General features: G+C 36.8%; 1 protein-coding gene across 19 annotated transcripts in view; it reads right to left on the bottom strand.

Moving 5' to 3' along the window:
- LOC125775235 (furin-like protease 1) overlaps positions 1 to 13,778 on the bottom strand; it is a 64,229-nt gene extending 50,451 nt beyond the window's left edge. For 6 of the 19 annotated variants that reach the window (XM_049445843.1, XM_049445842.1, XM_049420507.1 and 3 more), the window contains exon 1: positions 12,667 to 13,065. Coding sequence is in view for 1 of the 19 variants with exons in the window: in XM_049420520.1 (XP_049276477.1) it covers positions 12,067 to 12,108 (42 nt within the window). In the remaining 18 variants the exon portion in view is untranslated. The other 13 variants (XM_049420509.1, XM_049420510.1, XM_049420513.1 and 10 more) reach the window with 4 other exon arrangements.
- Between the last annotated feature and the right edge of the window lie 117 nt (positions 13,779 to 13,895).

The following is a 13,895-nucleotide window of genomic DNA, read 5'->3' as shown; positions in this document are numbered from 1 at the left end:
GAGATAATTGCGTTCTCTGTATGCAATGACCCTTCTGGGGCTGTAGCAATTTAGCGATGAAGTATTCGCTGGCCTGGAACAATTTCTAACTCTAAGCTGTTGGGTGACGAATGAACAGGGTGTGCATGGAATTCTGGAAATAAAAACAGCATTAAATGCACTTTCTAGCGTTATTGTAAGGAATAAGCCGTCTATTATTTAAAAAACTTTTCGTTGGGTTTATTTTAAACCAAAAACTTCATTTAAAGAGATATATTATTATTGCGTAAAGTTGAAAACTAAGAAATGTGTCATACAGCATGTTACACAGAACTGTACAAGAACTTTGCATGTATTTATTTGCATAATCAAAGCAACAATAATGATACGACGCATATATTTAACTTTCGCAAATCCGGGCCGTCCCGCCGTTGCAAGGAATGACTATCTGGCTACGTGATAAAAAATAAGTCTAGTAAGCCAAAAATGACCGGCTTGATCTTAGAGGCCGTTACACCAAGAAGAAGTATTATTATTTTCAACAAACATTTAATGACACAAAAAATAGTTTTTTCGTCTCCGACACCGTTCTCCATCCGTTTCCTAAACAGGTAAATTTCTTTTTGTCCATTCCGACACCGTGTCACACCGAGATTACGTTAAGGTTTCTTTGCATCAGGTCTGAATAATTCGGATCCGTAAATCAATTGGCAATACTAAATTAAGATTCTCTTCATTGTCGCAAAGCATTGTCGTTCTGTCCTTTTCAAAGAGACAGTTTTATGGAAAAGAGGAAATAGAGAAAAGGTTTTTCACAACAATCGATTGATTACGTTCCGTTGTGACACATTCTAGCGATCCCGAAAATTTTGCCAACTTCTTTTATGTTAGCCAGTTCATGCTCAGCGTTCGAAATAATCAGATCGCAAAACACGCAAACCTAAAGAAGAGCTAAAGCTGCTCTCTTCTTGTAGTATCTTTTGACTCTTTAAGATGTAGTTTAAAGATTGCCGATAGAATGAAAATTTCATGTTTTTTTCGTTATTTGCACATGTAACAGAAAATACGTACGTGCGATTTGTCAATATCTTATTGTGTTAGAGCTCAATATTGCATTTGCGACAAAAGAAATTAGTTGAAAAGCGTGTAATACTGGTATTAAAATTAAATAAAATTTAACTAAATAAGGCATATTTAATTTAATATTCATACAGAACGGGTAATCCGTATTGCTTTTAACTATTTTAAGGTGTTTATATAGGACAAAGGCATTTCCTTATCTAATCCTTGAAATGGTACCTTTACCCAGTTTTGCTTTGCTACAATATCAGTAAATCAGTAAAAAATGTTATTCCCAACTGTTCGCTGTATACTGGATTGACTAACCAACGAGTAAATTTAGTCAAGGTAATTCAGAAATGCAAACAACTCTAAAAATTATATTGCTAAAAACAGAAATATAATCATACGTTATTTGAAAACTTAAAACAAAAAGGATTTTCCAATCTTTATCACAAAAGGTTGGCTAAGGACAAAAAATAAAAGCAAATGACCATATCAACAATAAATCAATCGAAATCAATGGTAGATGCAACCGTGTTGCCAATCTGATTTGAAACTGAAACAATAAAGGACAAACTTTATCGAAAAAGCTGCGGTGTGTGAATCAATCTCAACCTCGCAAAATCATAAACATACGAGAAAATTAAACGCGCAAGAAATTCGCATCCTTTTTAACGTGTTCTTACTCAGTTACACGAGAAATAATCTGATTGAACATCATTATAACGTGTTTTTTTTTTCATTCAGAAGTGATAAATAATAAGAGAGGAAGAAATGGCAGGGTAGAAACAGGAATGCAAAAACGGAGAAAATGGATTTTCTAGGAATGATATGGGAAATCAAAAACATTTGTAGAGTGTATCGACAGCATCATTGATTGTTTAGAAACGGTGGGAAAACGACAAAAGATGGTACAAGTGACCGCTTTTAGATATTAGAAAAGGTCACATTGTTCAACCCTTATTTACAGACGCACACCAAATCCGCCTGCCAATGAAACAGGCGTCAAATATATAAACGTCTCACAACAGTGGCTGCAAATGACGTTCGAGCTCACTTCAAAGAAAAAGTGGCCTGGTTTTGTGTCATTTGCATCATTGATTTTTTCGCCATTTTACTGGCGCCAACAAAGATAAATTCGCAATGTATTGTTCTGAAGTAGAATAATACACTAATAGACAAGATTTGAATCAATGGTATTTGGTATTTTCGCATTGCCAATTAGAACAAACCTGCTTTATATCACATTTTAAAATGTGTAACCTGGAATTGGTAGTTAATGCAGATTTTTATGAACTAAACTATCTGTCTCTCTCTCTTTCTTCTTCTCTCTCGCTCTCTTCGTCTCTCTTCCTCGCAACGCTGCAACGCTGTATAACAAAGAAAACAGCAAACGAACAAATTATTACGCATGGCATCAGGGCGATAGCTTCATTACAACGCAATACCAATTTCCCTTCTCTCAATCCGAAAAACATATTTTCAAATTTGTTTCGATAGGACGACTCTTGTGCTTACCTATCGTGTCATCTCCCTGGCAATACCAAACGATGATTTAATAAAGTGAAACGAAAATATTTTCAAATTAATTATCCTTTTCCTACCAGAAACCGTGTGTGTATTAATGTGTGATTATGTGGACGTACGTCCGTGATTCGTACTTCATACCACGGTTTTCAATATGTTGGTCAACATTCCCATAGTGACGTGGTATCTCTTTTGCACTGGTGCACTCACTTATAAATTTGCTGACATGTGAACCACCACCTCGTCGATTTCAACAAAATGTACACGACGAGAATGATGATGTGGTGTACCAAACGTACATAACCAGACAGATGAAAAAGGATATTTAACTTCAACCTCTAGTATCTATTGTTTCATTTCCGTCCCTCTTTACGCTGTACAGGAATTCATTTCTATCACACAATTAGGAAAATGCATCCTCAATCCATCAACAGTTTCAGTAGGTCTTGGTGTAGGTGTATGAACCAACCATATTTATTGTTACATCCAAATAACCGTATAAACAGCCGGAGAGAAGAAAGTGCAATAACACAAATCATTCTTATTTGATTCATTTGAATTCGTATATCCTGCTCACATTTCTTTTTTTTATTTATAACAAACGGCTTTGTCGCACTGCTAGTCTCTTTCCTTTATGTCTGTCAATAATGCCAGCCAGCAATCACTCATCAAAGATTTACTTTCAATAACGCACGACATATGTACATCTTTAATTCGATAATTTGGAACATAATTTGCAATGAGCCGGAATCGGAGAGAAAGACAAATAATAATTTCGTGCACACATTTTAATGTTTTCGGTCAGACCGCATTATCATAACATATGCATCAGCTTAACTGCACAACACCGTGTTGTCATCATTAATGACAGTATGTTACATTTCCATCGGTAATTTATAGCGTACCTGTTTGCTGGTTTGCTTTACCATTTCGCAATCGGCTTGCAATCATGTTTCTGTTCGCTGCAACATGTTGTTCCAAGGAGGAGTTCGTTTAAATAAACTATGTAAAAAGCTCCCAAGGGAGCTTAATCTCGAACAAAATTCAACACAGTTTTCTAATGAGTTATAAGCAGCTAACATTTATATCAACGACAATATAGTTCCATTGCAGTACAAATAGTAGTTGTTTTATATTTTGTTTTTATTGTAAACACGGCAAGTTGAAAAACAAATCCAATTTCTTTTCCCGAACTTTTGAACTCCTTCTAATCCAGGATCATCGCATTCGATATTATATTTTGGTTTCCAAAAGTAGCCCTGATTGTATTCTCAAAGCTTATACCTTATACGTTTGTAACTGATTTTCTGGTCCACCTAAGTCAAGCGGATAACGGAGGAGAAGGATACGCATGAAAATTCACAGCTATACCAGTCATAGGAAGATGAATGCGTTACCAACACTACCACGTGAGTCGTGCAGCAACAGAATCAAAAATCAAATAAACATAATTATAATAAAAAAGGAAGATGAAAGCTTGTTTGTGTTCTACACTCGTCACGAAGATATGTTTTTAACGCAAGAAAACCGATGTACTTTGGGCGTACGCAACTAATCCATCTTCCAGTGCAGCCATGCTAAAGGAGCTATAGAAAAAAAGCATCCAAAAAGCATGATTCACTTCACCAGCTGAAGTAGGTAACCTTTTTTTTGCAAGCAAAAAACCCACAATTGTGCTAATTTCTAACTCAATTTAAAGTTCTTTACGAACACAAACTAATTAATCACTCGAATCTTTCGCTTGATTGATTGTTACTAATAAAAGATAAAATCTGGAATAAAATCATCACATCGACATTATCACTCTTTTATTTCAGGGAGGCCTCCTAACTATTTCAAGAAGCACAGAGCAAACTAACGATACGCGTTAACTTTCCTCCTTGTGCGCACGTAACTTGCACACATTAAATCTTTCTATTGTATCCATTCTTACGACAGAAAAAAGTGAAAAAAGTTTTCATTTGGTCTGGTAGCGACCGACTGGGATGAACAATCCTCAACTGTTCGTGTAGATTTGAGTTTTCTTTGTTTTTATCTTCAGAGCACAACTTTAAACTTCAAAATGATTTTAGTTGCAATGAAAGATCATTTTACGCAATAAAAGCATCCGACATGCTTACGTTATGTTTTCTATCCTTTCCGGTTTGTTCTTCATTTTTATCCCTTTTTGTAAAAAAAGTACTCGCTACTAAAAGTACTACTTTTGTAAAAAGTACTCGCACAATACACAAAATACTCGACTTCACGATTATTTGCGGTCTACATTGAGGAGCATAGCTGTAAAAAAAGGAAACAAGCCATTTTCTTATTGGCAACATATATTGCATTTTGAAAATGTATGTTAACTTCAAAAATCACAATTTCCAATTATGCTGAACTGTAGGGAAACAAAGTGTACCTTGTTTTGCTTTCCACACCAAAAACTATTTCAACAAACTTTTCATCAAATATTGAATTGTTCAGTGGGTTTCAATACTATGGTTTTCATTCGGAATCTTTTAGGCCATACGCCTTTAGTCCATTGCCCTATAGGCTTTCCGGTTCGATATGATTGCGCGTCACGTTTTCATTCTTAGATTTTTTCAATATATTTCCAACCGATTTCTACTTATCCTATGAATGCGAACTAACCCGCTAACCAAAAGAAATCTCTATTCGATTCCCTTTCTTATCCTGTGTAAACTCGAACCCAGAATATGGCATAAGCTTATTCTTTTCGCACTAGAGCGATTACTTGCAGCCAGTAACCATTGCAAAACAACAACTACGTTTAGGAAACTGAACGTACATATATATTTATGCCACTTTTTCCGGTGTTCAACTTTACCGACCGAACGTTCCTGTCGGTCTGAAACCCATAAATTTCAGTTTTACCGAAGGAGACCAAACGCGCATTCGAGTTTTACGTTGTTCCGAACCCAGTGATAATATTTGTCAGCAAGACGCAAACACTCTCTGACTGCCAAGGGTGTGTTCTATTGTGTGTACCGTTTTCGTTACAGAAATATCTAAAGGGTTAGAAGAGGAAAAACAACAAAAAATAGATCACGGCCGGACAAAAAAGTTTTCATGCAAATTCTCTCTTCCATTAATGCCACGAAAATCTAGCTTTTAGGACCGAAAAGTTGAAGCCCGACTAAACTACAAAGGTGGCCGACCGGAAAGTGTTAAAGTTATCTCATTCTCCAAAATTTCATTCAATCGATCCAATTTATAAATGCAATCAGGCAAATTATTCAAATAAGTTGCGCTACTTCTAGAGCGGGTACTAATTTGTCTATCATGGATACTTCTATTCTTCATCTTGCGTGGCAGCTTTTATTGTGTGGAGTTGTAGCCAAATTTAACTAACCTCATAGTATCTAACAAATGGTATACCTAATTGTACTACCATGCTTAGAAACGGAGCGTAGAATTAATACAAATTATTGAACCCATATCATATCATATCATATCAATCAAATAAGCCAAGGGGTCAAAACAAGTACTGGTCTTGACGTAACGGTGACCTTCAACATAAACATTGGTTGCGGTAAAAAATAAAACTACAAACATTCAATTTTCCGTAAGTTCGAAACTGTACACTGTACCATCTACAGTTTTGGGACTTTGAGAAATTTGAGGAAGGGATTGGAAATTTCACGAATCTTACAACAGTGGGAAATTTGGATCTACATGTTTGTTTGTTAGCATTACCTTTTAATGATAATACGTCAAAACCTAAAATAAATAAAACATCCTTTCGGGGTGACCTGGTGGTGTACATGATAAAAGGCGAAAGTTACACACGACAGGACTAAGTATCAAATCTCATCCGGATCGTCCCTCCGTAACAAGGACTGACTATCCGGCTACGTGGTAAAATAAGCCAGAAATGGCCAGCATGACCTTAGACGTCGTTCAACCAAGCAGAAAGAGAGAGAGAGAGAGAGAGAGAGAGAGAGAGAAAATGTCCTTTTAATGATTTCCTACGAGTGCGACATCATCATAATCTCTCTTTAAGGATTTGAACTCACGCTTTCAATGGAATGCATTCACATTCAGTTTACTAGCATCTGTTTCGATCTCTTATTGTTATCCCTTTCTTTATAATCATGCATGAATAGCTCAGGACACACTCAGGTTCCATCAATTCAGTTGATTGAAAACCAGATCGACGACGCCCGAGCCCGTAGCAGCAGAACCATAGCACGACATGCACAAACACGTGAAGCTCTTGCTTCGTTCAAAGCGTCCAATTTTATCGTCTTTTATCCTGTTTTATTACTGACACTCTGTGTATTTGCCATACGCAACCGACATTATTTAAAGTGCTTTTAAATGCATACGATGAAAAGCTTCTAAAACTGCAATAAGTTCATTTGGTCGCAATGTAAGACGAAAAATCTTGGGCGCATATAATCAAAGGCAACTGTTTTGGTAATTCGATTATTATTCTATGATATAAAGCTTTAAAAGTTTCATCAAATAGCGTCCACGTTCAAAAAAGTCTTTGAAGATTCTTAAGAAGTATATTATTTGCAATTAAATTTAAGGGGCTTTTAAGAAATGTTTATTGATACAGCGTTAAGAAAAACTGAAAAAAGCTTTAAAAAAAACAGTGACAACCTTAAAACGAAAAACTTTGACAGCTATTGCTAAACTAATGTAGCTGCAAAAAAAATTACTTGTATTAGAAACCACTAATAAATTGTAACTATTGGGGCAATCGCAACAATCGTTTATAAGGCACAGCTTAACCATACGACACTGGTTTAACGTCCAGTTAACGTCTTGGTCCACATAATTCGTTATCTTATCGTGTCTGATTCGCTGAGTTGCGTCGCTCCGTACAATGGTGATTGCGTGTGCGTGAGATGCTTCAACACTAATGCCAACGATGGTCTTATAGTGAATGAATCTATGTCCGATGCATCGCCATTTCCCGTGATGCAATCAACGGAATGGAAATTCTACTTGACGATGCAAGCATTATGAAGAAAGTTCAGAAAATTATACAATAACGAAAGATAAACAAGACGATTGTATCTGTACTGCTGCGAACATCTCCCTGTCGAGAAATAGTCATCATTTACAGTTTTTCTTCTCCAGTGGCAATTCAGAATGCTGATTAAATAATGATGAATCTCAATAATTCTCGTTAAATAAATATTGTTTCGGTGAAATTTCAAAAATAATTCAAATTAAAAAAGTTGATGAGCTTCTCACAATAAAGTCAATTTCCGTGGAGGGGATCGTGCAATTATGTAGTGACACGAACACTATCCTGACTAATCATCACTCAGCCATCGCTAAGATTGACAAAATGAATTCCACACCCGTATTTTATTCTGATTTGTTCATGTCAAATATACCAGTTGGTTTGCCACAGAGATTAAAAGTAGAGCTCGTAATCGGCAAGCAAACTCACAAACGTCCAATAGCATTCGACTGTACTTTTCTCATTCCAGTTTTTCTTATCGTTTCTTTTTATACGGATTCCTCCATTTTACGAGCGGAAAAAAGTGTGTGACCTCTGTTATACCCTTTGCTCTTAGCAAGAACCTTCGCACTGTTCTGATTCTGATGCCTGAATCAGGCATCTGAAAGTAATGGAAAAGTTAAAATAGAAGATAGATTTTGCGCTAAATCAGCCTTACAATTCACAAATACGACGTCTATTATCGAGAGAATCTCTGATGACCTTTTGCTTCGGTGGTGTCATGACATAAACACAAGCTTGATGATGCCCGTTTGTTTCTTGTTTCTCGGGCATTGGTAACAACAGCAGTTGCTTACTAAAAGAGTATTAACGCAAGATTTGCACGTAACCGCCCAAGATTTACACCCCTTTCTGATCTGTCTCTCTTCAGCAAGGCCACAAGACGTTAGGACCGAATGGACGATGGAAAAAACATACAAAAATGAAGCTCACGTAAATACAGTACTAATGACTGAGACTGTAACTCATATAAGAATAAGCAAATAACAGCACAAGGGCACCACGATCATCATCATTTTGCTACTCTTGCCTATCTTATCTTTTCACTCGTACTTCATTACTGGAAGAAAGTTGCGTCGCGAGGTACGTTCTAGTAGATTAAATACGCCACTATCAACATCAACATCAAACAAACAAAAAATATAAAATGAAAACAAGTCGATCCAACTGCTTCGAAATCTTCACAATTTGCTTTTCCTGTTTCTCGGGAAGATTTAATCCACCTCACTTATACGTGTCCTCACGGTTAACTGAAATTAAGGGTGGAACATAAGAAGGGTGGGTAAGAAGTAGGTGGCCCATGTTTAGAAAACTGTTACACATCAGCCTTCCGTGCGTTAAACCCGTCGATTCTATGTGCACAATTCATATAACACTGCACGACGAGGCCAACTGCTTGTTAGTTAAACGATTATAACTCATCCACAGGGTGTGTAACAATGCTAGTCCAAAATTCACTGACTAATCAGAACGTCAAAGAAGGCCAGAAATGTCAGGCCTCTCGAAACTTTAAGGATATAAAAGGAGAAGAAGAAAAAGAAGTTCAATCCTGAAACATATATATATTTTGAATTGAAATATTTGTTATGTGAACATTAAACATTCCAAATGTTCGCTTGAAAACTTTCGTTACTAGATATACATAGGTATGTATGTATATTAGAGAGGAAAGATAGGTTTGCCGAATTTAGCTAGTGGTAAAATAGAAATTATCACCAACGCAAAATTATACACTCAAAATGATGCTTGGTCCTTTTACATAATTGCCTTTTACATAATTGAATGTTGAAACTGATAATATACCAAGCTGCAAATGAACATATTTAACAATAGTTTATTATATTTGTCTAAAGCAAGTATATAACTAATACTTGTAATACGTTATTAGTATGCCATTAAATCTAGCACAAAGTGTTCTGCAAATTTAATTTAAATTGTTTCGGCTACTGTAAATACAAATCATTGCATACAGCATCTTACACCATCTGTTCGTCGAATAAATCAATTACGTTCAAGTTTAAAAAGTATAAACTACATTTATGATAAAAAAAGAACAGACAAAACCAACACCTCCAACACAAATCGCATAAAAGCCAGCATCATTTTTTTCCGGTTGGCAATGGCTTTCCGTCACACGCATCCGTAGCCGGAATTGGATTTGAAACGCTTGAATAAATTTATAAACGATGGAGAAAAAAGACAATAATTCTGCCATGACATGATTCTGCTGCATTAACAGCTCACCGGTTACCATTGAAAATCGTATTTTGATCGGTTTGCACCAATGAACGGATTATTTTGCAAATTTGATGAAATATGTTTTTACCCTCGGCATATGTGGTGATTGAACTGCTGGGCACGAGGCACAAACCTAATTATGCATTTAGCTGAAACTGACACGCGACATGGTTGCGGTTTGGGATTTATAATAGAATTACAGTGTATTTCGCAAGTAGAACAATGAAATAATGCATAATAATTGTTCTGAGTAACGTATTGAAGCAAATTACAAATTTCCTAAACGGCGATTAAACTCAATGATATTTGGTTCATGGACTGGCTATCAAGTTACGTAATAAAATTTAATTTAATTTAATTTAATTTAATGAGTTGCTGTTGTAGTGGATAAACTCCAGTTGGTCATGAAAAAAATGGTCATACTACAAGTTATGCTCTTCATGCCATGGGTAAATGATTTATGTCGTGGAAAGTCTTGTGGCAATCTTAGACCGATTGCTAGTTTCTTGTTCACAAATGTTAGTAGGTATCATCAAATCAAATCATTACTGGAATGAATTAGACATGTAATGACATGCATGTTATCTTTTAAAAAGAGGGTTTTTTTCAATTCACGTATCTCAAATTTAGCTAGCTCCACGAAGCAAAATATCTCTCGTTGAGCGAGTCGCATCTCGAAAAACTTTTATGTCAGAGCACTCGTATCTCGAGCTAACGCTGAATGTGTTTTTCCCCATCTCGGTTTATTTCGTTCTACATATTAGCGCTGATTTTCCTTTCCACACACTTCAAACTTCAAATTACCAGAGGAGATCGACTTGGGACGAGGTTTTTGTTGCTGCCAATCCCACCATACAATTGCATACAAACACACACTACCTTGACGGCGCATTTGCAAAAAGAAAATGTACCAAGCACGCTTTTCTATCACATGGATTTTAACTTGTGCTACTTTTCTCTGGTTAAGCTTGCGTGCTTTGTTACCTTTGTTGCTGCGTGCCGTTAACTTTGGCTCCATTTTTCGATGCGTTTACCGACCAAAGGCAACCTAAACTAGCTTGAATGCTTGTATCAAGTTTTTACTTTTTCGTACATAATCTATCTTTCAAATCAGAACTAGATCAAACTCATATCATCGTATCAATATGTATAGCTTATATAGATATAAAAAAAATCGTGTATTTAATCTGTAATTTTGATTTTTTTTCGCTCGGTTAGAACGGCCTGGCCGTATCAAGACTTATTTTACCACGTAGCAGGATAATCAAACCATGCTAAGGGGAGACGGTCCGGGTCGGATTTGATCCCCAGTCCTGCCGTGTGGGCCGGCCCCGTTTATCACATACACCACCGGTCCGCCTCGTTATTTTGAATATATTTATGTAATATAAAATTTTAATTAAACTTTGAAAGCTCGACACACTCGACGCAATTCACTGTGGTCTGTCTAGCTTTACACTATCCAATATCTTACATGCATTTTCGATTTTATTTAGGCGAATCATTTCATTTTTCCCTAAATATAAAAAGAACCAGACTTCAAAATGAAATAATAATTGTTCCTACGCCGGATTTTCGGCTCTTATCCGGATCAAACAGAATACATTGATGCACGCTTAAATACGGTAATGCTTGCTTTCTCGCTTTTGCACACGTTCGGTTTCACCTGAACGACACTCCCACTAACACACATCTCACTTGTTTACACACGGCAGCAAATTCCTTCGCAGCAACGCCTTGCTATGGTGTGCGTGTAGTCATAAACGGGCACTCACCCTAAATTTTCACGCATACACTCACCTACGAGCGCGTCAAGTGCTTAACGCGACAAAAAGAGAAGGAGGGCGCTGTCGACGTAAGGAGTACGCAAAAGAAAACACACACCACTTGATTCAATACCCAAATTTACCTTTTCAAAAGATTAGAATTATACACCAACTTCTTTATTCACTATTGTTTAACTTTCGAGAGATAAGAATCATCTCTATCGGAGCACTGGGATTTCATCCAAGTGACAGATCAACCATACCACACACACACACACGCACACACTAGCATAAATTCATATGCTTCGTGATTTTTTCTCGATTGGCAGACCATCGCCTTTTCACACGCTCAACCGGATGTTGTCGTTTGCCTTGAATTGTTTGGATGAACCGCAATAACACACTACCAATCTAACCAATACTACACTTTTGTGTAGTATCCAAAGATACATAAATTGAGCGATGGATTTAAAGCACCGTGTATATTTAATTACATTCATACTTTTTTCTTACCGTTTCTTTCCCGACGAGCTGCGTGCCTGAAAAGTGGGCCATTCCATGTCGAGATGTGTTTCTGACACCATTCTACCGCAAACAAGTTTTGTTGTACACTTTCTTACTAACATATTCGTTTCTTGCAAATAATCTTGCAGAGCAATTTTTATACTTCACGTTACAACACTGAAACACACACACACACATCCAAGTACACAGACAAGACCTGGGCCATGCTGCCGTATACTTATGAGTAAGAGCAAAAACACACACTCACACACACACAGCATCTCGCCATGGCGCCAGGCGCCAGCAGACCAACCATGCCAAAATGTAATCGAAAGAAAAGAGATCACAAAAAACGAACCTTATGTGTATCGCGTTCGTTCCGGAAATTAAACCTCTAAAGTAGGGCTGTACGTTACGTACGTAGAGAAAGTGAACACAGAAAAAGAATAAACACAACACACACAACTTCTTTACCACAACGATATTTTGTTCACGCTGAACTGTGTGTAGATCGGAGATGAAAGTTTTATCCGAAAAGAAACTACTTTCGATATAAAATACGCTCGTATATATTGGTCGTCGTTACTGTAGAAAAGCACATTCACAAACCTTCTTCCCAGGAACAACAAAGAAAAAACTCATCGCCCTTCTAGCGATTGTAGATCATGCCAGCGATCGTAACAACGGGACTTTGGTTGGTTGCGATGATTTACAATTCACTTGGTTATTCTTCAACATTAAAACACACACCTACACGCGTAAATGCAGTGCACTGTGTGAGTATGTAGGCCCGGATCAACTGCACGCACTATGCGTTTTCCGCAACAAATACGCATACAATATAGAATTAGTTTCACAAAGAACAACAACAAATAAGCACAACACGGAAGCGCGTGCCATGCTACCACATAATCCACAGACGGAACATTTTTTCAGAACCACAGAAGTAGAAAATTTTCCACTGAACGCAATTGACACTACTTTTATCTTAATGTAACTGGAAAAAAAACCTTTACTTAAAATTCAACACTCACACGGAAGGGGACGCGCAAGAAACTGTGGAAAAGAATTTTCCCTCGGAAATGATTATCCTTTTTTCAAAGATTAGACAAACGAGCAAAGAGTGATACGTCCGCACTCTTGAACGCATTGGAAGAAAGTGTGCGTGAGTGACAAGTTCTGAAGTAAACATCATCAAATCCGCCTGATTCCGAACTGCCGACTGCAGTCGAACGAATTCATTTGGAATTCATTCCACAATGCAGTTGAGAGAAAGAGGTAGTTAGCTATGGTGTCTATGGCTGGCTCTTTCACTGCTTCATCATACGTAGCAAGTTCATCATGTCCCCTTCAGAAACCATTCATTGTAAAGTGCCGTTTTTATTCGTTCTTGAATTTTCTTCATTTATTCTTCATTCTATCCATTTTGAAAATAACGTTTTGATGATGATGTTCCTTGAATCTTCTTTAGATAACTCATAAAATACGTATAGAAACCAAAAATAATGTACATATTGCAACCTTACACGGAATTTCTTGCAAATGGATTGGTGATCCGGCCCTATCAACACGACGTGCTGAACCGTGAGCGGTAGAATGATGTTGATGATGTAGTAAATTTGTAGTAAAGCGTCGCTCAATTTTAGCAATGCTGAGCATAACATATTCGGCATTTGGTCTTCTATCAAACGATAATATACAGTAAATAGGTAAAGTAAACTGTATTTGAAAACGAAACGACCACGACTCATCTGAAATCGAAAAATATCATTATTCTAATAGTTATTGCTTAAAAATATAACTGTTTTTTCGGATGTAGTGCCACATAACAGACAAGG

Source organism: Anopheles funestus, chromosome 2RL (assembly GCF_943734845.2).
Source record: "Anopheles funestus chromosome 2RL, idAnoFuneDA-416_04, whole genome shotgun sequence".
Taxonomy (NCBI): Eukaryota; Metazoa; Arthropoda; class Insecta; order Diptera; family Culicidae; genus Anopheles; species Anopheles funestus.
This window is presented reverse-complemented; position numbering and strand designations above follow the sequence as displayed.